Raw genomic sequence first — 25,649 nt, 5'->3', positions numbered from 1 at the left:
CCTGTCTACAGAGTGAGCATTCTAAGACAGCCAGGACTGTGCAGGGAGACTCTGTCTCAAAAAAATAAATGACAACAATAAAATAATTTTCAAAATTTTTTTAAAAAACTTGCAAATAAAAACATCACATATTACTGGGAGGTTGTGTCACACGCCTTTAATCCCAGCACTCGGGAGGCAGAGGCAGGCAGATCTCTGTGAGTTTGAAGTGATCCTGATCTATAGAGTTCTAGGACAGCCAGGGCTACACAGAGAAACCCTGTCTCAAAAAAACAAAAGGCAGAAAGACAGAAAAAACATTAACCAGACCCCAAATCTACATAGCACAGTGATTTCTACACAGTGAAACTGGCATGTAGAACCGCTGCTGAGCTTCACATTAAAATTTACACTTTTGGTATTAAATATATTTTATGCATTTATCTATCAGCAAAAAAAAAAAATTCATGACAGAGTTAGAACTAGAACAGTAATTAGTTTTGTATTATCTTTCCTAACTCATGTCCATCACTTGCCTTCAGTCCTCCCTCAAGTATTCTTAGTATTCCAAGAATATGTGGCCTACTTAGAATTCTTTGGCCAAGAGGATGTTAATATTGGTCTGCTGGCATTAAATGACCAAACACATGCTTTAAGATGCCAGGGTGGCAATTCTAGGTCCTGTCCCTTCATTATTTCAAAATTCAAAATTTGTTGTTTAGCTCAGAGCCCGGTGAAAGCAGAGCTGATCTTATCTACTGTATGTTTAAGCCATGTGAGCAGAGCAGACTGGGGTTGGGGGTGGGGGTTCATTTACAGCCCCAAGAACCACACAGAGCTTCATGTATGAGAAGGAGCCTACGTCTGATTGGTCTTGGTGGAGGAAACTGTCAAGTCTTCTCAGCAAGCAGCCACTGAAGGCCTGGGATGTGCCCAGCCTCCCTCAGGTCTCAGGGTAGAAATAGAACTGACCCAAGCCCCTGCTCCCCAAGAACTCAGTCTTCTGAGGAGCAGAGACCATAAACACAGAGAGCTCAGCAAGTGTCATCAGGACTGTGATGGATGGAAGCTACGTGAGGGAGCAGACTCGTAGAGAAAACTGCACCCCTGCAGCCTGGCGGAACGTGCAGCCTTCCAGCCTGGGAGGTGCAAGAGAAAAGGGGTTCCAGGGAAGAACCCAGCATAGGCAGCCCGGCTATTTTTGTGGCTTCTATTTCCCTCCTAATAAATTGACAAATGAAAAATGTATATATTCAAGGTACACGGTGCGATGGATGTACACATTCTGTACTGATTATCCGTGGTTAATGAAGACCTCCCCCCACCCCCACAGTTAACCCGTGTGGCCGGCCATCTTTTGTTGTTGGATGGTAGTGCAGGGACGACCGGGCAGTTCCCTGACGCAGAAGCCTAAGGAAGGAACAAGATGGAGCTAAATACGGTGGCAGGAATTGGCATGGGGGTGGGGAGACATATGCTGGGCAGAGGATTGCCTTCCCCATTTAAACAGTAGGGAGGCCTGATAACACACTGTAATACAATCGGCACTCCCCAGGCCTGTGAAGGGGCAACAGCTGGGAATAGTCTCCACTCTGAGCCCCTGGCAGGTGCAGTTCTCAGGGACCGTGTTCAGGCAGCCGAAAAAGGAGAGGATGGTGGGGCCCCAAGTCCCCCGCCCCAGGCCCACCTCGTGCAGCTGCTCTGTGCCATCAAAACCCCCCTCCCTGGCTCCTCCCTGGAAAGCCTCCTCCCCGGCTCCCCCGATAGTAAAATGACAGCCTGTTTTAGAAGCTGGACTCCCACGGGAGCTAACAATGCCGCCGCGTGGCAAGAAACAATGATCTAACTGTAGTCTGCCTTTAAAGTCCACCATTCTGTGATAAAGGCCATTACTTAATCCTTCCAAGGACCTATTAGAGGGCCCTCTTATCTCTACCTCAACACAGAAGGTTGGGTAACTGGTCCAAGGTCAGAGAGTCAATAAAATGCAGAACAAAGAGTGGAAACCAGTGCATGCCCTTTGGACCTAAAACCTGCAGTCTGGGTCCTCACAATCCCCACAAACCATGAGGCGGACTTCGAAGTGGAAGGTCTACGCTGCAAAAGCTTGGCAGCCGAAGCTTTCTAAAATGTATTTAGATTTTTATCATCACTATCTTTGTGAGTGTGTACGGGTGCCTGCGTGCTACAGACACACAGGGAGATTCCAGGTTGGTTTCTTTCACCATGTTTAGGGGGGTTCTGGGGACTGAACTCCGATTGTCAGGTTTGGGTGGCAAGCACCCTTACCCACCAAGACGTCTTAGGCCCTAAAACAATTTTTTCTTTGGTCTCATTCCTTGTCAGATGCCCTGTTTAGTCTGTTCACTAATCCAGAATGGGGCACACCTGCAAGACACAGAGTCTTTACAAAAAAATTCAAAAAAACAAACCAAAAATGTAACTTATGTTAAAATATATATTTATCTTTAAAGCAGCAAACAGCTGTTTCTTGTTCCAAGCCCTTCAAGCCCAACAAGCGTCAAATCATTATGAATGACTCCCACTGTCCTTGGAATTGCCCGGGCTAAAATTTATGTTTCTCTTTAAATTCATGCTTGACTGCACTCTAAATTCTGCCTATCCGGTTGCCTCAACCTTTTTCCCGCCCTCCCTTGCTTGCCTCACGTTCCTTAGCTCAGGCCCCACACCATCCATGTGTCCCATGCTGGAATCTTTTTTGTTTTTTTTTCTCTTGAGACAGGGCCTCATTATGCAGCCCGGGGTTGGCTTGGAATTCAATCATCTTGCCTGCATCTCCCCAGTGCAGGGATTACAAGTCTACACCACATCTGGCTGGAAATGTAACATTTTGACAGCTAACCTTCGCTATTGTTCCCAGCTCCATCTCAGGATGTGATCTAATAACATAGGTGCCTCAGGTCCTGGGCAGGAACTACTCCACACAAAAGAGTAAGCACCCAACAGTCAAGTAAACCAACTCCTCAAAATCACAAAGCCATTGTCTAATTGAAAGGATATATATAAAATTTGTTGTTTTGTTTTCATTTTCAAGACCAAGACAGGGTTTCCCTGTGTAGCCCTGGCTGTCCTGTACTCACTCTATGACCAGGCTGGCCTTGTCCACCTGCCTCTGCCGCCCGAGTGCTGGGATTAAAGGCATGCACCACCACCATCTGGCTCAAATTCCTCATTTTTTAAAAATGTGTTTTTTATATGTATGTTTGTCTACATGTATGCACCATGTGTGCACACATCTGTGTGCCTAGGGAGGTCAGAAGGGGGCACTGGATGCCCTGGAGCTGCAGTTAGGGATGATTGTAAGGCACTATGTAGGCATTGGGAATCTAACCCAGGTCCTCTGCCAGAGTAAGCGCTCTCAACCATCTCTCCAGTCCCAATTCTTAATTTTAAAAAGAGTTAATTCAGGGGCTGGAGAGATAGTTCGGTGGTTAAGAGCACTGGCTGCTCCTCCGGAGGACCCTGGTTCAATTCCCAGCACCCACATGGCAGCTCCCAACTGTCTGTAACTCCAGTTCCGGGGGATCTGACACCCTCATGTCGACACACATGCAGGCAAACACCAATGCTGCTTACACCCCACTGTGCGCAGCATCCTGTTTTTCTCAGTCACTGACCTTTGGCTGATGCTACTATGAACACAGGCTACAGAGAAGTCCCTGGAGACCCAGCTTCCAGCTCCTGCAGATAGGTAAGCAGAAGTGGAATTACTGGCTCACAGAGCTAATTTAAAATTTCCTATTCTTCTCATTGTCAGGTGCTCCAAATGCATAGGCTTGATCTGCCTCTGACTAACCCAGAACTGTACTCATCTGTAAGAGCCAGAATCCAGGCATTTTCTCTGCTGTGTTGATAGCCACAAATCTTTTCAAGTGATTTCATAAACAAGAATGCAGTTTATTTCTAAACTTTCACATTCCCATCAACAGTGCGTAAGGGCTCCCACTTCCCTACACTTGACATTTATTTTAATAGTAGTGGTCCTACTGGGTGGGAGGTAATGTCTCAGTGTGGTTCTATTCTGAATCCATTTTCTTACAGCTTTTGGTTCACAGCAAAACTGAGACAATACAGCAATTTCCTATCTATGAAGAATCAGCCTTGAAAGACATCCTGACACCTTCAGCAGAAGGTGCATTATAAATGACGAGCCTACGTGCACACTTCGTCCCCAAAGTCCTCGCTTACATTAGGGTTCACTCTTATTTCACGGTTTACCAATTTGCACAAATGGCTGAAGACCTGTATCCACCATCATGAGAACCACAGAGAGTGGCCTCATGACCTTAAAAACTCTTCTCTAACCATCCTACCATGTGAACATTTTTAGATTTTTGTTTTGTGTTTAAGACTTTTGCCTCTGTGTGTGTATGTGTGTGTGTGTGTGTGTGTGTGTGTGTACCATGTACGTGCCCACTACCTGCCAAGGGAAGAAGAGGGTGTGAGATCTCCTGGAGCTGGAGTTAGAAGGTTCTGAGCCATCAAGTGAGTGATGGAACCAAACTCAGGTCCCCTGCAAGAGCAGTGGGTGCCTTTATACACTAAGCCATCTCTGCAGCCTGCCACCTCAACTTTTCCTGTACTCTGGAACCTGTAGAACCCAGAAACTCAGCCTTCCACCGCTGAGCCACACTGCCAGGCTCTAACTTACTCTATCACTTTTTTTTGAGGACACCAGTATCACACAATTGGAATCAAGAATGTAACTCCAGGCAGTGATGATGCACACCTTTAATCCCAGCACTCAGGAGGCACAGGCAGGAGGATCTCTGTGAGTTCGAGGCCAGCCTGGGCTACAGAGTGAATTCCAGGAAAGGCGCAAAGCTATACAGAGAAACCCTGTCTCAAAAAGCAAACGAACAAACAAAAAAGAATGTAACCCTTTCAGATCTGGCCTTTCCGTCAGTAATAACCCTCTACATCTCCTATGACTAACTCGTTTCTTTTTAGTACTAGACAGTCCATTGTCTGTATGTATCATTTACATACAGGACATCTTTGTTGTTTCTGAGTTTTGGCAATTATAAGTAAGGCTGCTATGAAAACTCCCGGTGCTGGTTTTTGCATGAGTATACTTCTAATTCCCTGGGGGAAATATAAAGAGGCCCGATCACCAGGACACTGTACATTTAGTTTTGTTAAATACTGATCAACTGTCTTCCCAAGTGGCTGAGCCACCTTTGGTTCTCATGAGTGAGGCAAGTCCTGGCCTCTCCACAATCCCACCTGCCCCCGTTTGGTGTGTTTCAGCCTCTAGAGTCATAGCAAGCTTGCCTTCTACAGCAGCTAGCTGCCAGACCGGAAAGGAGACCAGGGTAGTGATGGCTACAGTGGTCCAGCTGTCAGAGGAAAAGGACACGCTCGCCCCCTGGTGACCAATAGAGACAATAGAAGGGAAAAAAGTATTAAAAAGGCACACACACACAAAGGCAAAAAAGAAAAAGGCACAGCCACCATGATGAACACATTCCACAGCCACCATGATGAACACATTCCATCCTGCCAAGGTCTGGAGCACAAGAGCATGACAGATAAATAAATCAAGTGAAACAGTTCATTCATCCGGACAGTTTGACAGGTTCGGTCCTGCCTGGCTTAGCTGAGGCAGGGCTGGGAGCAGAAGGCCAGCACAGGCAGCACAGGGAGGGCATCTTCAAAACAGCAGCAGCCGGGCAGTGGTGGCCCACGCCTTTAATCCAGCACTCGGGAGGCAGAGCCAGGCGGATCTCTGTGAGTTCGAGGCCAACCTGGGCTACAGAGTGAGCTCCAGGAAAGGCGCAAAGCTACACAGAGAAACCCTGTCTCGAACACCCCTCCCCACCCCCACCCCTGAAAAGAAAAAGGCTCTGTTCAGTGGACAACTTTGTGTCATCCCTCTCACAAATTCCTAGGCGGAGCTGCTTCAAGAGTCCTCTGTCTTCCCCTGAGGAGCAGAGGTAGCTGAGGAGGTTGATTTTTAACTGTAAATTTCTTATCCAGAAGAGAGGACACTTAGGTCTTGTCTTCTTTGGCCACCGCAAGGCATAACCTAACTACCTTCAGCTTTCCTGTGGCAGAGCTCCCAATCCCTGTAAATCTGTCTAAGGTCTGACTGGAAAGGCAAGGAGCCCACACCGTGGTTACGTAAGGCAGAGGGCGGTAGTCGTGACTGCCGCTGTTCTTAGCTCCTCAAGACCTCTGTTATGCAAATTAGGATACTTTCTAATTTTCAAGATCTTCCGACTAAAATGATAATGATGGCTGATTCTCTGAGGCCTGTGGCTGCTAAATTTCCCAACTTCTCTTTGTCTCCCACCCCAAAAGGCTATGGCTCCACAGTTTGCTTCTACTTTTCAGAGGTCCAGTTTAGAAATTAAAACCCCCATAATGTGGGTGTCTTCACAGAATGCACACAAAGGATTATTTACTAAAACACACTTCCAGGCACTCCCAGCAGGCGACACTCTGGCGCAGATGGCACTGACTTATCTCCAAGGGCCTGCAGCTGTCTGTTGCTTGGGAGGACGGGCCACATATTACCCAAACGTTAAAGGCTGGACGTTTTTCTGCTGTTCCTTGTGCAGCTGCTGGGCCCGATTTTTCAGCATTTCAGCCTTGGCCTCGTCCTTATCAACACCATCCCCCAGTTTATACATGCGGCTGGCATTGGCACAGGCCCAGACGTGGCCCAGGTCACAGGCCTTCATTGAATATTTACATGCCAAACCCATGTCCTTGGGGAGGCCAGGGGCACCCTGTAGAAACATGGCGCTGAGGTTGAAGCAGCTGGCTGCAAAGCCGCCATCACAGGCCCTGCTGTAGTAGTCCCTGGCCTTTCCCAGGTCAGGCTGGCCATCCTCATTGACCTGTCCATCATGGGCCAGGAGTCCAACATTGTGACACGACTCCACAGACTTCTTTCCTGGTTTCTCACAGGCCATCAGAAAGCAGGCAGATGCAGCCTTTAGGTCTTGAGTCAGGCCACCTACAAACATAAAAAACAAAGAAAACGTAAACTCAAGGGCTGGGCAGGTAACTCAGTGGTAGAGCTCTTGCCTAACAATGTCAGAAGGCTGGGGTTCGATCCCTAGTACCTCCCCCTACCCCAGAAAAAAAATCACCACCCCACCCCTCAACCAGGGCTGAACCTATTTCTTTCTGGCCAAGGTTAGGGAACAATCCCTGAGTGAAGTCCTGTGAGCTAAAGTAACATGGAGGAAGGTAGCCAGTTTGGTAGCCACAGAATCTTTGCTTCACATGCTGTCTTACAGGAAGCCAAGACAGGAAGAGACATATCAACTTAGAGCACCAGAGACTACCACATGTGCTACAGTGAGAACAGAGAATTTTTAAAATAAGCAATTCAATGTTCCTTAATCTAAATATACAGTTGGCCCTACATATTTATGAGTTCTGCATATGCAGATTCCATTAGTTATGAACATTATTATAGCATTCAAACCAGACAGCAGCTGCAAATTTAACCAACCATGGACTGAAAATATTCAGGGGAAAAAAAAACCATGTCTGTGCTAAAAATATATGGACTTTCCCCTGTCATTCCCAGAACAGTACATGACACAACTATTTACATTAGTGTTTATACTGTATTAGGTAGCACAAGCTAGAAATGATTTGAAGGGAAGGAAGGATGTGTGGGTGTTTATGCCAACTCTCTGTGCACAGGGATCTGGAGTACCTAAGGATTCTGATCCAACAAAGCTCCTGGAAATAATCTCCCAGGGCAAACTAAAAAAGGAAAAAAAAAAACAAAAACCCAAAGCTAAAGGTGGTGTATGCACACCTTTAGTCCTAGGCCTTGGGAGACAGAGGCAGGTAGATGCCTGTGAGTTCCAAGACAGCTAGAACTACCTATTAAAGAGACCCTATTACAAACAAAACAAACAACCCCTCCCTGGAAAAAAAAAAAAAAAAAAAACTAAAAAAAAGAAATGACATGGAGCTGGGAATGGTGTATATGCCCATATTGCTATATATAACCCTAGCACGGAAGAAGCAGAGGCAGGAGAATCCAAAGATGGAGATCATCTAAGCTACATAATAAGGTTGTTTAAAAAAAAAGTAGCATCCAGGGGCTGGAGAGATGGCTCAGCAGTTAAGAGCACTGACTGCTTTTCCAGAGGACCTAGGTTCAATTCCCAGCACCCACATGGTGGCTCACAGCTGTCTGTAACTCCAGTTCCAGGGGACCTAACACCCTCACCCAGACATACTTGCAGGCAAAAACACTAATGCACATAAAATAAAAATACATTTTAATGGACTGAACCTCTGAATCGTAAGCCACCTAATTAAACGTTTTTCTTTATAGGAGTTGCCATGATCATGGCCTCTCTAAAGCCAGAACCACATGGCCAAAGCCTTTAATTCCAGCACTCAGAAGGCAGAGGCTGACACTTTGGCCATGTGGTTCTGGCTTTAGAGTTAAGGACAGAAGGGTTGTGGAATTTGCCTCGGCGACTAAGGAAGGCTGATGAGGCCAGACATGTGTCAGGGGTGTCCCTGAATGAAGGCCTAGAGAGGCCATTTTGTGAAGCTATGAAGTTGAAGCTTGGATTGGGTTGGAGACCCCAAGATGTTGGAGATGCCAGAGCCATGGGATACCTGCCGAGAAAAGCTGCTAACAGCAAGTGGAACCAGCCCAAGAGAGACAAGTGTGTTGCAGTCAACAAAGCTGAAAGAGTTGGAGATCTGAAGAGTGCTTTGACATCAGACATGGAGATGCAGAGTATGGAGTTTGCCCAGCTTGTTTTCCATCTTGCTTGGTCCCATATCTCCTCACTATGCTCCCTTTCCTGTGTTTTGGGATGGTAATGTAGATCCTGTGCCACTGAATGTTGGAAGTATGTGATCTGCTTTTTGATTCTGACTTACAGGGGATCACAGTTAAGAGAATGCATGAATCTCAGAAGAGATTTGAACTTTTTAAACTTATTTAATGAGTACAAGTGAGTACCTGCATGTATAACTGTGTATCACATGCATGCCTGATACCTGCAGAGGCCAGAGGAGGGCATCAGACCCCCTGGAATTGGAGCCACAAATAATTGTAACTGCCATGTGGGGGCTGGGAATGGAACCCAGGTCTCCTAGAACAGCCAGTGTGAACCACTGAGCTACTGCTCCAGTCCTTTTTGGATTCTCTGTTGGGCTACTTACCCTGAAGAGAGCTAAAGGCAGATAGATCATCAGGAGACTCCAGCACAGCAGAGAGATTTGGAGAGCTCAGTCACTGGGATCACAGGTCCCCTGACAATAGCTGACAGGAGCCAAGGCCTCTGCTATCAGGCCAGTGAGTTGTCAACATCTGAAGAGCAACTTCAATCACATCTTCCAACGACTGCAGTACTACTCCCTTGCCAGTGTTTTGACCAAGGCACCCAGCTAAACCAACCCCACATTCCTAAGCCACAGAAGCAAAGAGGGAACTTGTTACCTGGCAAAAACTTGGCGTTACTAAGATATAAGGCCAATTAGAGCATGAGAAAAAATACAAGGCATAATATCTCAGTTCTTATTCTGTGCTCAGTACATCCTGATAGCTTTACTATATATATGTTTGTTTGTTTTTGAGACAGGGTTTCTCTGTGTAGCCCTAGCTGTCCTAGAACTTACTCTGTAGACCAGGCTGGCCTCAGACTCACGGAGATTCACCTGCCTCTGCCTCCAGAGTGCTGGGCTTAAAGGGTGCACCACCACCACCCATCACTTTACTACATTTTACTTTTAAATTTTATTTGAGTGTTTTGCCTGTGTACATGTATGTGTACCATGTGTGTGTCTAGTGCCTGAGGTCAGAAGTCGAATCCCCTGGAACTGGAGTTACAAATGGTTGTGAACGTGGGTCCCCTGCAAGAACAACATGTGCTCTTAACAGCTGAGCCACCTCTACAGCCCACACACTAATATCTTTACCTGAACTGCCCAAAGTGACTCCATTTTGTCCTAGCTAATTTGACTTATCTAACTGCTCCCCAGCACCGTCAGTACCACATCCTGCTGAGCAGAACGTTCTCATGTAGCTTCCGGAGGGTCATTGTTTTACAACATAAAACAAACTGTTTTTACAAACTGACCCTCCCTCCCCACGGACATCCCTCCCATGCCTCTGATGTGATGTAATTGTGATTTGGACTTCAGAAACACACCCTGTTTCATCTCAGGTAGAGAGTTCTTTCTGGTATGAAAGGCCCTAGGAAAGAAAGGACTTTTCACTGGCCTTGTATTCTTGGTGGTCTATAATCTACTCAAGTGAACATTTCATACCTATACTATCTATCCTTCACAACAAAACTATGGAGTAAGAGCTACTGCTTTCATGCTGTGGATATCACTCTGTATGCTGTGAATGTGTTGTTCTGATTGGTTAATAAATAAAGTGCTGATTGGCCAGTAGCCAGGCAGGAAGTATAGGCGGGACAAGAAGAGAAGAGAATTTTGGGAAGAGGAAGGCTGAGTCAGGAGTTGCCAGCCAGACACAGAGGAAGCAAGATGTGAAGGCAGAACTGAGAAAAGGTACCAAGCCACATGGCTAAACATAAATAAGAATTATGGGTTAATTTAAGTGTAAGAGCTAGTCAATAGTTAGCCTGAGCAAATGGCCAAACAGTTTTAATTAATATAAGCCTCTGTGTGTTTACTTGGGTCTGAGCAGCTGCAGGAGCTGGGGTGGACACAGAAAAATTTCAGCTACACTTTCGTTTTGTTTTTCTTTTTCTTTTGAATTCTGAGGCAGAATCTCAATCTGTAACCCAACTATGCAAGTCCAGGCTCTGTAAACGGCAGTTTACTGGGACACGGAGTTGAAAGTGACTAGCTAAGGCTGGATGGTTGTCATGCCAGATTGTCAGGGGCCATTGGAGGGGACCGACACACAGCACTGGAACTCATGGAACTGTGGGAAGCCATCCCATCCCCACTTTACCCCAGGGTACCATTGAGCAGGAGCAGCAGGAAATATTAGATAGAAATATAGCTGAAGAGAGAGAGAGACAGAAACACAGAAGAGCCTCAAGAGGGCCTGGGTCCTTATCCATGAGGCCCTGACTGTCTCTGCCAAAGGGCTTTTACAGGAATGCCAAGCAGAGGAGCAGCAGACCACCCCCAGGCACAGCCAAGTGTAAACCCTTCCAACCACCTGGCGACCTTGCCCGTGGTCAAATCATCCCCTTATGTGGCTCTGCTGTGTCAGGCAAACTCAGATCTCACAAGGAAACTTCTGGGGGCTCCCACATGGAACACAGCTGGGGTCAGCAAAGCCACTCCAGAGTGAGCCTTGGAGAGGCTGCGCCCAGGGACGACCTCTGCTTAGTTCCCTTGCCAGCAACACACCCCTCACAATCTATGAGTTGTATAAAGACTCTCAAGGGGTTTCTAGACCCTCACTGGGTGTCACTGGTACTTAGAATAATAGTGATTGACTTTTTCCCAGACCTGGCTGAGAAAAGTACCTTGCTTGCTTAAACTTTGTTAGTTTATAACAAGTTGCTTGGACATGGATGTATGTGAGTTCTTGGGGATAATTTGTTTTTCACTTGTAATACGTAAAATGTATTACGTAGGTGAGATCCTGACATGGGTGTGTGTGTGTGTGTGTGTGTGTGTGTGTGTGTGTGTGTGTCTGTGTGTGTCTGTGTGTGTCTGTGTGTGTCTGTGTGTGTCCTTCAATTCCTGAGCTGCTGAAGGCTGGTTCTTCCAGCAGCAGCTAATCTGTAATTTCTCATTCAGGAAGCAGAGGCAGGAGGGTCCTGAAAATTCCAGGCCAGCTTAGACTACAAATTGAATTCTAGGCCAGTGTCTTAGTGAGGGTTTCTATTGCTGTGATTAAACACCATGACCAAAGGCAAGCTGGGGAAGAAAAGGTTCATTTGGCTTATTCTTTCGCATCCATAATCCATCCCTGGCTTCCTTAGCCTGCTTTCTTTTCTTTTTTTAATCTTTCTTCCCCCCCCCCTTTTTTTCTTTTCTTTTCTTTTTCTTTTTTTCTTTTTTTTTTTTTGAGACAGGGTTTCTCTGTGTTAATAGTCCTGGCTGTCCTGGAACTCACTTTGAAGACCACAGCCTGCTTTCTTATAGAACCCAGGACCATCACCTGCCCAGGAGTGGCCCCATTCACAATGGGCTGGGCCCTCTCCGATCAATCACTGATTTAAAAAATGCCTTACAGGGTTGCTTACAGCCTGACCTTATGGAGGCATTTTCTCAATTAGGGTTCCCTCCTTTCCGATGACTTTAGCCAGAACACCCAACAAAACTACAGTAAAACTATATCAAAAAAAAAAAAAAAAAAAATGAGCCAGACCTGATAACACACGCCTTCAAACTCTGTGCTCAGGAGGTAGAGGCAAGCAGATCTCTGTGAGTTTGAGGCCAGCCTGGTTCACACAGTGAGTTCCAGGACAGCCAGGGTTATGTAGAGAGACCCTGTCTGAAAAAGTAGTTTAACCATGAGCCAGAGAAATGACTTGCTGCTGACAAGTCTGATGGCCTGGGTTCAATTCCCAGAACCTACACAGTGGAATTAGAGAACCACCTTCTGCTAGTTGTCCTCTGGTCTCCACACGTAGGACATGGTACACACGGGCCCCACACCAAAATAAATAGGTAAATGTAATTTAAAGAAACTTTTTAAGAAAAAGAAAAAAATTAACTAGCTCAAGGTCCCACAGTAACCTCAAAGATGGCTTCACTTAAAGGGCGATGCTGTTCTACCAGCTCTCTGTTGAACCCCTGCCCGTCCTCTGCCCACCACACTGCCCTCCATGCCTGTGAGGCCCGTGAAGACCTGCATCTTACCTTTTCCAGTCACGTAATAGGCCCCCAGCTTATAGCAGCTGTCACTGTGCCCATTGTCCTCACAGTTGAACTTCAGCACCTTGGCGGCTTCATCAAAATTCTTCTGAATTCCCTCCAGATAGTCCACCAGCCGATAGCAACCTAGAGGAGAGAGGAGTTGCCCATGCCAGCAGCTGCTGGTCAGCTGTTCAAGGGGTCCAGGGAGTCAGATGGAATCTAGCTCTCACTCCTCAAGTATGGCAGGCAGGCTGAGCACAGAAATGCACAGTGTCCGTGCATGTCTCCCCATGGCCAGCGCTGGATGGATCAGGAAACTGAGCCCAGCAATGGTTCTACCACTGCCAATCCTAATCCCTGTCAGCCCAGCCCAAACACTAAGCTGACCTCCATGGCTGACACTCTGCTAGCTTTGGAACCACTCTGCAAGTTCTATAATGAAAACACTAAAACCTAAAAGGCTCTGTGGGCTCCTCCTGCAGCAGCAAACCAGAAATGAGGTGGCCCTTACTCCCTGAAGCCCAGAAAACGGAGATGGAGGCTACCACAGTGGTGGGGAATAGGTCTCCCTCCTGGGTATCCCAGTCCTAGCCAGTCCCTTAGCATTCTCAGCAACATCAAAGATGATTTCTCATTCACTCCCAGTCAACAAATATTTAACATATACATACTATCATATGTGTGAAAGTATATACCAGAGACACAGCTGCTGGGAATATTGTCATTTGCCCTCCTAAAATTTATACTCTAAGCCAGGCATGCAAATTCATGCCTATAATCCCATCACTCACAAGGTGGAGCCAAGATAAGGAGTTCAAGGTCCTCCACAACCTAGTCAAAGAGTACAGCTCAGGCTATGTACAGCTCAGGAAATACAATAAGGAAATTCAATGTTTTCAAACAATAAGTGTTATAACTGAAATAAGCCAGGATGATGAGAAAGTTCGTTGTGCATCTTAGGAGAATGGTGAACATAGTTTGGGCCACCAAGGACTATGATAGCTGAGCTGGGACCTGACTAAGAAGAAAGCACAAGCTACTTAAAGACAATGGGGGTATGTGTGTGTCTGGAGGTGTTGTTCCATGGCAAAGCAGAGTACAAGGCCCTGGGTGGTTCCAGCCCTAGCATGTCAAGAACGAAGTGGAAAGGGGCCGGAGAGTCCTGGAGAAAGAGCCTGTAAATACAAACAGGTAGATGAAGAAAGGAACCTCTCACAGATATGGTAGGATGTGGCTGAATTAAAGAGGTGTGGGGTAGGAATGAAGACCCTAAAAAACATCAGTGCTGAGGACTGAACCCCAGCCTCTCCGCACACTGGGCACACTACAGACTACAAACCACAGAAGAGTACTTAAGGAAAGTGGGGCTGGAGCTGTGTGGAGCTCTGTGGTACAGTACTTGTCTAGAGTGTGAGAGGCCCTCTGTTCAACCGCTATCCCCAGAATAAAAACAATACAAGTAAGCTACCAACTGAGAAATCTCTTAAAAGAAGGGAAATATTAAGATTGACTCTGCCTTTGTAAAACATTACACAGGTACGCATGTCTGCACCTGCCGGGATGACTGCCGAGGAAGCTAACTGGTGAGAGGGCATTCTGACATTGAGGATAATAATAATACATATTATTATTATTATTATTATTATTATTATTATTATTATTGGTTTTTCGAGACAGGGTTTCTCTGTGTAGCTTTGCGCCTTTCCTGGAACTCACTTGGTAGCCCAGGCTGGCCTTGAACTCACAGAGATCCGCCTGGCTCTGCCTCCCGAGTGCTGGGATTAAAGGCATGTGCCACCATCGCCCGGCCTACATATTATTTTCATTTGTTTAGTTCTATCTTTCTTTGAGACAGGGTCTTATATAGCCTAGGCTGAACCAGAACTCATTATGTAGCTGAGGCTGTCTCCTGACCCTCTTACCTCCACCTCCTAGAGTGCTAGGATTACAGGCCAGGCATGTGCTGCCATATCCAGTTTAAGACAGGAACTGAACTCAGGGCCTCATGTACAATAGGTGAACACTACCAACTGACCTATAGCCCCAGCCCTCAGCCAGTTCTCACATGGCTGTCCTCCACTCAGTGCTCGATATTCTCCACCTAACACACACACCAACTACCATGAACTCCTCAAACATGTCTACAGAATCAGCTCTAAATCCCTTCTGTAAAAGGCCGGACACACTGCAGTCCAGGCTCCCTGTTCCAAATTCTGGAACTAGAGGTAGCGTGCAATGGTGGTAAACTTGCCTAGTACACTCAGAAGCCCTGGGTTTGAGCCTCTAGATTGCAAAACAAAAATTAATTTGACTTAATTCTCGCAGAACCTGACTTCAACCTTCCAAAAGAGAACTTGGTTTTCCCACCTCTCCTCCACTGACTATAAACTCACCCCTGTAGACCACGCCTAGCCACTCTGCTCCTCAGGGACCCCAAAGGGTCAAGTCCTCTGACATTTCTCTTCATCTAGGACATGGACTATCTCCCAAAGAATAATCCAGGCTTCCTTGTCCACACAGTCACTCTGTAGTAGACTAGTTTCAAGAAATAGCAAGTCATTTCCTAGAAACTAAACTTCAAGCTACTGGAAGGGATGGCCAGAGCCATTTTCTTTCTTTTCCCTTAAATAAATCTCTAGGAAAAGAACTCAAAGACACTGGCTGCTTCTCTGAGCATCAATCACCCATACACTTAACCACCTCACTGAACACAAGAGGCCATTTCTGCCTCAGACCTTTTCATTAGCTGTTACCTCTGCTTGGCAAAGACCTACAAATGGTGTGTTTCCTCCTTTAAAGCTTTATTCAAAAGCCATTCCAGTAGTATATTCCTTTTATTACTTAGTAGGACTCCTTTTGTTTATTTACCGCAGTGTAATAATGATGTATCTGTTGAAAGATATTGGTTGTTTCCAGTTTGGTGCTATTACAAGTAAAGCTTTTAAATATATTTTTCTTAGTTACTCTAGTTAGAGACTAAATCGGAGTGTAAGTTGTATGTTATAAATACCCTGAATGTCATACACTCAGGAGTTTAGCAGATACCTATGTTATCTAAGTATAATTTTCTTATTGGGTCTTTATCACACAGTATTGGATTGGTGTATTTGTATGTGTTTCTCTTTCTCCTGTGCTAATGGTGTAAAAATAAAAGACTTTTTATTTTACCAAAAAAAAAAAAAAAAAAAAGCCATTCCACCGTGCTGTACTCTTCACTCAGTTCTTTTATCCTATTTCACTTAAAAAAAAAAAAAAAAAAAAAAAGATTTAATTTTGTGCCAGGCAGTGGTGGCCCAGCAGTTGGTGGGCGGAGGAAGGTGGATCTCTGAGTTTGAGGACAGCCTGGTCTACAGAGGGAGTTCCAGGATCGCTAGGGCTACGCAGAGAAACCCTGACTGGGGGGGGGGGGGGGGAGGAGAGACTTAATTATGTGAACAGGGCAGGTGGCTCACGCTGGAAACCCAGGAGGCAGAGGAAGGGGGTTCTCTAAGTCCGCAGCCAGCATGGACTGCACTGCTGTCAAGGCTACATGAGACTTGGTCTCAAAATTATTTTAAATTATGTATACATGTGTGTATGTACAAGTGGTGTGGAGCCAGAGGTATCGATCGCCTGGAACTGTAGTTACAGACACTTGGAAACGGCCCCACGAGGGCAAAAGCAGTATGCGCTTTTTTTTTCCTTTTGATTTTCCGAGACAAGGCTTCTCTATATAATAGTCCTGGATGTCCTGGAACTCGCTCTGTAAACCAGGCTGGCCTCGAACTCAGAGATCCCCCTGCCTCTTACTCCCGAGTGCTGGGATTAAAGGTGAACACCACCACCGCCTGGCGCAGTAAGTGCTCTTAACCGCTGAACCCATCCATTATCAGTAGTCTCCTTATCCACTCCTCTTTTGGACCGTGTTTCGCTATGTACCCAGGCTGGTCTGTAACTCCTGAGCTCTAAGTAATCCTCCTGCCTCAGCCTCCCGAATGCTAGAATTACAGCTGACACCAAACCTGACTCGCATTTACTACCATCACATATTTCCTTTGTTTCCTATGCGTGTTAACCGATTCCTTCAAAGACATGTAAGCGGAGGGTCCATTTCACCACTGCACCCCCAGTCCTTACATCCCACACCGCACCTCTCTGTTCTAGCCTGAGGGCTCCGCCCCTCCACAGAAGCCCCGCCCCCGCTGCACCCCCCAAGTCCCCGCCCACAGCCCGCTAGAGTCCCTGACCACGTCCTCAGGCGTCCTCGGCCCGCCACGTGACCGCGTCCCGGTCACACGCTCGCGCCCCTCCTCTGCGTCCCCGGCTGCGCGGGCGGCACTCACCGTCCGGGTCCTTCTCGCGGTAGCACTGGTAGTGGCACTCCACTTTCATGTTCTCCAGGAAAGACTTCACCTGCTCCTCGTCCTGGAAGTCAACCAAGCCCGCCATGGCTCTGACTCCCACAAACCGAGCGGCGGCCCCGCCCCTCGACCACGTGAGCCGCCCAGGGGGCGGGGCTGGCGGCGGCGTGCGTGGTGTCGGTGCTCCGCGGTACTCGGGGACGACCGCCGCTTCCCAGCAGCCTTTGCGGTGGCGGTGGCGGCGGTCTCCGCCCGCTCCTCCTCGTCTTTGTGGAAGGCTCCCTCCCGGGCTTCTACCTCATCTTATCTGATAAAATTCTGCCCCTTAATAGTATGCTCCCTGCAGTCGGGATCAGACAACTAGCCAGGAGCTCCGGGTCGGTTCCTGCCTTTCCAGAGCTTGCCGCGTTGGGCTGGAGCTCACCGCTCGGTGCTCCCAGCACTGCCAAATAAAGAACTTGAAATTCATCGGGAAATCATTTGCTTATTCGGGCAGCAGGCATTTTGAGTAACTTGAGTGTCCTACATATGACTGGAACAACTGACAAAAAATAAATCTCTACGAGTGCCACGGGATGCGTTTATCTCTGTATTCTTTCTAGACCCATCAAGATCACCACCAACATTAATGACCTGGGAAATGAATGTGGCCACGAGTGATGATAGTGACAACATGATGGTGATAGCTAGTGCCGACTGCAGAATATTGAATCCGGGTCTAAGAGCGTTACACTAGTTAAATCATTTACAGTGGTGACAATATACGTATGACTCTCCCCCATCTGCAGACCGGGAAACGGGTTCAGAGAGGCTAAGTAACTTGTCCAAAGCTATACAACGAAAGAATTGGTGCACAACACTTGTTAAGAGAAAGAATGAAGATTGGCTCGGTGATAGAGGGCTTGCCGAGCATGTGCAGGAGTCCTGGGGTCAATCCCCAGTACCATGCAAAAAGAGAAGCATGTCAAGATGTGGGGGAAGAAAGCATCACCTGTTTTTTGTTTGGTTTGGTTTTTTAAGTTTTACTTAGAATCATTACTTTCACAAACCTGAAACAAACACCTCCAGCATGCACCACTGCCTCCTGGCTAACAGCCCAGCACCTCAAGCATGCTAGGTAGGTGCACTAAGGCTAAACCATACACCCCAGAGTGCCAGTTCATGAATGCCAACCAGCCCTAGTCCAGAGCCTTTGTGGAGCACAATCCGTGTTTCCCACTATCTATATAGCACGGCTTCACCACTAACTTATTTAATGGCAGATGGGGAGCAACTAACTTCAGCTAGTACATGTCTTTGAAAATCCCTGATTTATTTATTATTTATTTTTGATTTTTCAAGACAGAGTTTCTCTGTGTAGCAGCTCTGGCTGTCCTGGAACTTGCTTTGTAGACCAGGCTGGCCTCAAACTCAGAGAGATCTGCATGCCTCTGCCTCTCTGAGTGCTGGGATTAAAGGCGTGCACCACCATTGCCTGGCTCTGATATGCCATCTTTACAAATGGCTTCTTTTGTTGATTTTCCTTGGCATAGAATCTCACTGTGTAGCTTAGAACTACCTTTAACTTGAGACGATCAACCTGCCTTAGCCTACTGAGTACTATTACAGATATAAGCTACCACATCCAGCTACTCATTCTTTTTCTTTTCTTTTCTTTTTTTTTTTTTATATCCTTGGTCACTAGAGAAAACCCTCAGAAAACATGCCCAAGGATGGGATGGCCTGACCTTTGGTTTTGAGATTCCCTACTTAGCCTTACCTTCAAGGCCCTGTGAAATTTCATTCTACCCTCTCAATAAAGTTTGCCAGATACAACTGCCATGCCAACCCAAAATAGATCTAGACGCTTCTTCCTCGGTGTTCCATATTACGTGATATATTCTGTATAATATGTTAGGAAAGGACAGATCTTAGTTGAGAATCACTATCCCACTCTGAGGCTGGAGCTCAGTGGTACAGCTCTGGCTTATCATGCTCAAGGTCCTAGGTTTCAATCCTCAGTGCAAGGGAGAAAAGGAAAGGAGGAGAAGGAGAGCCAGTGAGATGGTGTGGCACACACTCCTCTCCTCTCACAAATAAATAAATGTAAACCATTTTTTTAAAGTCCCTATCCTTGTCCAAAAGCTAGGTGGATGGGCTAGGCTGGAAGATCAGGACTTCAAAGTCATCTTGCTCTTCTTTTTCTCCAGGGTTATCCTTGACAATATACTAAATTGAGGCCAATCTGAGCTACATAGTGAGACCCTGTCTCAAAAAAAAAAAAAAAACAGGAGCAACAACAAACAAATTCAGGGGGAAAAGTAAGAATTCCAATGCCATATTTATTAAGTTATGAGCTTAGACCTCATTCCTATTCTGTACATACAAATCTATTTCCACCTGTCAGTGTAACTAAAAGATCTGTGCATGCCATGTGATTTGCATGCTGCCTGGTTCAGAGTAATTATTGTTGCAGAAATGTTTCTTGCCATGCCCAGAATGACATAAAAGCTGGTGTCTCCCACCAGATTGATTTCTATGTCTCTTCTGCTGGTGAGAGGGTCAAGGACAGAGGAACGGGTTGTGGTATAGCTGAGTGGTAGGGCATTTGCCTGGCATGTTCAAGCCTGGATCACCAACACTATGAGAAAATAAAATAAGAATAGAGCAGGGCTCAGTGAGGATGCTACAGACAATTGAAGTCAAGGACTGGCCACAAGTACAGCTTTTCACTTAGTCTTTTTCATGTGTTAAACTGCATGGCATGCAGCCAGCTGAGCAGTAGAGGGCAGTAGAGGGCTGGTGAAAAGAGAGGCGCCACCAGCACACGTACAAAGCCACACATCATACTTCTTGTTTGGTTTTTTGTTTTTGTTTTTGTTTTTGAGACAGGGTTTCACTGTGTACTAGTTCTAGGCTGTCCTAGAACTCACTCTATAGACCAAGCTGGCCTGGAATGAACAGAGATCCACCTGCCTCTGCCTCCCGAGAGCTGTGATCAAAAGCGTGCTACAAATTTTATAAAGAGATGTAAGATCTTTAAAAGAACAGTAAGCTGCTGCTGCTTCATTTTTGAAAAGCCCTGTCATTATCTCTGTGGGATTATTTCCCTCAGTTCTCTAGTGCTGAGATCAAACCCAGAGCCTCACGTGCTAGGCCTGTGCTCTCCCACCGAGATAGACTAGCTCTTATGTAGTCTTACAAATGTCCATGCTTATTTTGTAAATGTCTCAGCTGCTCAACGAATGCATTGATCAGTTTATCACAAATTAACCTCCTGTTTTTTCACCTAATAACCCTTTTCTGTAAGTGAGATATACAGCTAGCAGGCATGCTTCCGTGTTGCAGATAAGCACGTTTGTAGAAGTGATTTTCCGTAAAACACTGTGACAGAGCTTTTCTGATCCTGCAGTTCACAGCTGACATCCCGGATGCTGGCGGGAAGAACTCAAGCATTGCAAAGCTCACTTTCTAACTCCGGACTTAGAGTCAACTGAGACCTATGGGTCATTAACCCCTGGTTGAGTGCTTACACGATTCCATTTAGTCTTCGCCGAATTCTCCTCACTCATTCAGTAACATTCCTGGTGCTTTAATAGTGGCTAGGGTTTCAAGGATGCAATACTAAGATCTAGAAGGTTTCAGTCAAAAGCATACAGCTCTCAGGACAGGAAAAGCATCAGCTAATACATATGATAAGCTCTTATTCTTAATGATGAAAGCCAATTAAAAACAGTGCGGGCCAGCAAGATGGCTCAGTGGGTAGTGGTACTTGCTGCACAGGCCTAGTGGTCTGAGTTTGATCCTCAGATCCCATATCAAAGTGGAAGGAAAGAATCAACTCCACACTGGGCGGTGGTGGTGCATGCTTTTAATCCCAGCACTCAGGAGGCAGAGGCAGGTGGATCTCTGTGAGTTCCAGGACAGCCTGGTCTAGAGATCGAGTTCCAGGACAGCCAGGGCCACACAAAGAAACCCTGTCTCAAAAAAAAAGAAAGGAAGGAAGGAAGGAAGGAAGGAAGGAAGGAAGGAAGGAAGGAAGGAAGGGAGAGAGAGAGAGAGAGAGAGAGAGAGAGAGAGAGAGAGAGAGAGAGAGAGAGAAAGAAAGAAAGAAAGGGAGAAAGAAAGAAAAGAATCAACTCCACAGAATTGTTCTCTGGCTTCCATATGTTCACTATGAGATACACATACCCATATACATTTATACATACAAACACACACACACACACACACACACACACACACACACACACACACATTAATAACAGTGTTTTGACTGGGCAGTGATGTGATGGTGCACGCCTTTAATCTCAGCACTCGGGAGGCAGAGCCAGGCAGATCTCTGTGAGTTTGAAGCCAGCCTGGTCTACAGCATTAGATCCAGGACAGGCACCAAAACTACACAGAGAAACCATGTCTCAAAAAAAAACAAAATAATAATAATAATAATGATAATTCTAAAAATAAGACCCAGTGTGATAATTTCATCTATTAGGTTAATAAAGATTGGCTGAACTGAGCAGTGGTGGCACATGCCTTTGCCTTTAATCCCAGCACTTAGGAAGCAGAGGCAGGGGGATCTCTGTGAGTTCAAGGCCAGTGAGTTCCAGGACAGGCTCCAAAGCTACACAGAGAAACCCTGTCTTGAAAAACCAAAAAACAAAACAAAACAAAACAAAAACAAACAAACAAAAAAAGATTGGCTGGGCAGTGATGGCACATGTCTTTAATCCTAGCACTCAGAAGGCAGGCAATCTCTGAGAGTTCTAGGCCAGCCTGGTCTAGAGATGGAGTTCCAGGACAGCCGGCATCCTAGAGGCTGAAGAGATGGATCCATAGTCAAGAGCACTTGATGTTCTTGCAGAGGATGGGAGTTCAGTGCCTAGCCTGTATCTGGAGGGTCACAACCACCTGTAACTCCAGCTCTGGGAGATCAGATGCTCTCTTCTGGCTTCCTGGGGCACCTACACACATGGTACACACAGAGAGACACATAGACATAAATTTTAAATTTTTAATCTTTAAGAAAAAAAGGATTGGGGCCAGCAAGATGACTCAGTGGGTAAAGATACTTGCTGCCAAGGCTGACCAGCTGGGTCTTATCTCTGGGACTTACATGACAGAGGAAGAGAACAGACTCCTGAAATGAAGGACTGGCCTCCTATGCTCATGTGCATGGTGGGAAGTTAGCATTCCTATACACTGTAGGTAGAACTATAAATTGAGGCTTTCTGTTTGGAGAGAAATTTCGTGGTATTTACTAACATTTAGAATGCGCTGGGGTAAAGGATTTAGCTCAGCGATAGAGTGCTTACCTAACACTCATGGGGTCGGTCCCAGGAGTTCCAGAATAGCTTGGGAAAGCAGCAAGCCATTTCTTAAAAAAAAAAAAAAAATAGGCTCGGTGATGGTAGCACATGCCTTTAATCCCAGCACTAAGGAGACAAAGGCAGGAAGATTCTGTGAGTTCGAGGCCAGCCTGGTCTACAGAGTGAGTTCAGATCAGCCAGGGCTACACAGAGAAACCTTGTCTCAAAAAACCAATAATAATGATTAGGTTGAGGAAGTAGCTCATCTGCTGGAGAACTTGCTTTGTACCCTGGGTTCAAGTCCCTGTCACTTCGTAAGACAGACATGGTACAATCCTAGCACGTGTGAGGTGGAGGCAAGAGGGCCAGAGGTTCAAGATCATCCTCAGTTACAAATCAAGTTCAAGGCCAGCCAGGGTTAGATGAAACCCTTTTCCTAAAAATTAGTTTCAGTCAGGCATGATGACACATTATACTGGCTGGTTTTGTGTGTCAACTTGACACAAGCTAGAATCATCAGAGAAGAAAGAGTGTGGAGTATTGCTGTGACAGACCTGACCATATTCTTAAAATTGTGGATGGACTTTGGAACTTTGGGCCAGAAGAGCCATTGAATATTAAGAGCTCTGTGGGATGCTTGGTGGGAGCTTGAAAGAGGAGAATGTTGAAAGCAGTCCAGTGTGGTGGCGAATGCATTTAATTCCAGCACTCCAGGACAGCCAGGGCTACACAGAGAAGCCTCGTCTTGAAAAACCAAGAAAAGAAAAAAGAAAAAAGCCGGGCGGTGGTGGCACACGCCTTTAATCCCAGCACTCAGGAGGCAGTGCCAGGTGGATCTCTGTGAGTTTGAGGCCAGCCTGGGCTACAGAGTGAGTTCCAGGAAAGATGCAAAGCTACACAGAGAAAACCTGTCTCAAAACAAACAAACAAAATAAGACAAAACAAAACAAAAAAAGAAGAAGAGGGAGAGGAAGAAGGAGAAGAAGAAGGTTGAGAGCAGTGAGAAAATGGAGGCCTGGGTTGTGATGTTTCAGAGGGAAGTTTAAAGACGCCATCAGGGCCATTTGTTATTTTGAATTAAGATTCTATGGTTCTGGTCAGCTGGAGCTGAATAATCAGCTGTGATTAATAAGATTGCAGAATTAATAAAGCGAAACGTTGTTTTGCTCGGGTATTTGGTGCTGGTTGGCTAGAGCTAAAAAATTAGTGGTGATTAAGAAGAGACCAGCATCACTGATGTGAAATCTTCTGGGAAGTGTTTCCTGAGAGTCAGCACACAGAAGCTGTGTTCCAGAGGTGGTCAAGGTTGTACCTCGTGCTGGCAGCTGGACTTGGTAATGTGTAAGAGTCACCCAGGTGGTACTGGTTTTGAAGGCATGAAGGGGTTATGGAGAGCAGCTGAGGCTTGGCACTGAGAGAGGCCAGGGGAGGCCACTGGTGAAGGTGCAGCCTCAGTGGCAGTTGAAGGCCCAGGACTGAAGGGGTCATGCAGAGAAATTGGGACTTGGCACTGTTGGACCCCAAAATCTAGAGTCTCGAGTGGGAGGCCCAAGAACCCAGACTCCGGTCCAGTTGATGCAACAGCAAGAGGTGTTTATTGAAGAAGCGACTGTACAGACAGGTAAACTCTTGTCCTGAGAGCAAGAGTCGCATCTTGCTGCAGCCACATGGGGGCTTTTAAAGGAAAAACCCACAAAGGCCATAAGATTACAATTCCCATACAAATTCGTTTCACAAGATCATGGCCTGATCACAGAGTGGGTACAGTGACTTCCGCATGTACATTCTTCCTGAAGCCTCAAGGGGGGTATCAGGGCAGGAGTGGAGTTTACACAAAGGTCACAGTGGTCCTTCCTGGAACACTTGCAACTATCCCAGTCACAGTTGAGCGCATCTCTTAACAGAAATCTTTTTACATTGTTACATTGTAGGGGTGGTTGAATAATGGCTGAGTCAGGTTGCCCTTGGAACTAGATTTTTAGTTTCTCATTTCCTGGGACTTGGGGGGGTGTAAGCCTGATGGGTTAGGGTCTTTCAGGCACCATGGGGAGAGCCTATGAGAGGATATTTGTGAAAGTGCAGTCCAGTTGCAGCAGAAGACCCTGGTGTTTTGGAGATGCCAGTACCATGGGATGGCCACCAAGAACAGCAGCAGCAGTGGAGCCTAGAAGACAAGCTGTGTCCTGCAGAGGGCAGAGCTGGAGAAGAGACCCAAACCCTTTGGAGGAGCCCAGAAGATCATGAGTTGATCCAAGCCACTGGACAGTTGGAATTTGAGTTTGCTTTTGACTTGATTGTGATTATGTCCTGATTTTTTCCCTCTTGAGGTAAGAAAGTATGAAGCAGGATCCTAATTAGCATTAACAATAAAAACCCGGAGTCAGATATTAGGCTGAAAGATCAGAGAGACAGAACAGCCAGCCACCAGAGACTTCTTACCTCTATGAAATCTCAGACCAAATGGGCGATCCTGTCTTTACAAATCCTCAGACTAAATGGGCCCTAGATCTTGTCTCCACCAGCCTTATATTCCTGTCGCCAACTCCCTAGTGCTGGGATTAAAGGCATGAGCCTCCCAATTGTTGGAATCAAAGGTTTGAGCCTCCCAAATGCTAGAATCAAAGGCATGATCCTACCAAGTGTTGGGATTAAAGGTGTGAGCCACCACTGCCTGCCCTCTATGGTTAATTAGTGGCTAGCTCTGCCCTCTGATCTCCAGGCAAGCTTTATTTGTCAGAACACAAACAAAATATCATTCAACAAAAGAATTTTACTGGAGCCCATAGTTGAGAGAACTTGAATTTTATAAGATTTTGAATTTTAAAAGATTGTCTATTTTATTTTTATTATTTATTATTTTTTCCCCCAGTATCAGAGCTTTATTAGGAGGAGGTGTGGGGACAGAAGAGAGTGACCAGGCCTGTGAAAAACACGTGCAGGGAGAGAGATGGGGGGAGGGGAGGCGGGCAGAAGAGAGAGATTGGCTGTTTTAAAGGAACTGAAATTTTAATGTGTTTGAATTTGTAAAGACTGTGGGACTTTTAAAGTTATTTATGTTTTTGATGTGAGATCTTGGGAATGAATAAGAAACGAAGGGTTGTGGCTTATTAGAGATGTATTTGTGTGTCAGTTGACAAGGGGTCAATTGTGCTGGCTGGTTTTATGTGTCAATTTGACAAAAGCTGGAGTCATCAGAGAAGAAGGAGTCTCAGTTGAGGAAATGCCTCTA

At 46.1% G+C, this 25,649-nt stretch overlaps 1 protein-coding gene across 1 annotated transcript; it reads right to left on the bottom strand.

Annotated features, from left to right (window-relative positions):
* Positions 1-6,373: 6,373 nt before the first annotated feature.
* Positions 6,374-17,288, bottom strand: LOC114706246 (cytochrome c oxidase assembly factor 7). Its single transcript, XM_028888600.2, has 3 exons — positions 17,115-17,288; positions 12,796-12,936; positions 6,374-6,964 (listed from the first exon to the last, which is right to left on the bottom strand). Exons 1-3 carry the CDS (start codon positions 17,218-17,220, stop codon positions 6,516-6,518), a joined length of 696 nt encoding a protein of 231 aa, XP_028744433.1. The 5' UTR covers positions 17,221-17,288; the 3' UTR covers positions 6,374-6,515.
* Positions 17,289-25,649: the final 8,361 nt, after the last annotated feature.

Source organism: Peromyscus leucopus, chromosome 2, assembly GCF_004664715.2.
Source record: "Peromyscus leucopus breed LL Stock chromosome 2, UCI_PerLeu_2.1, whole genome shotgun sequence".
Lineage (NCBI taxonomy): Eukaryota > Metazoa > Chordata > Mammalia > Rodentia > Cricetidae > Peromyscus > Peromyscus leucopus.
Note: the sequence above shows the minus strand (reverse complement) of the source record. Positions and strands in the feature narration are given on the sequence as shown.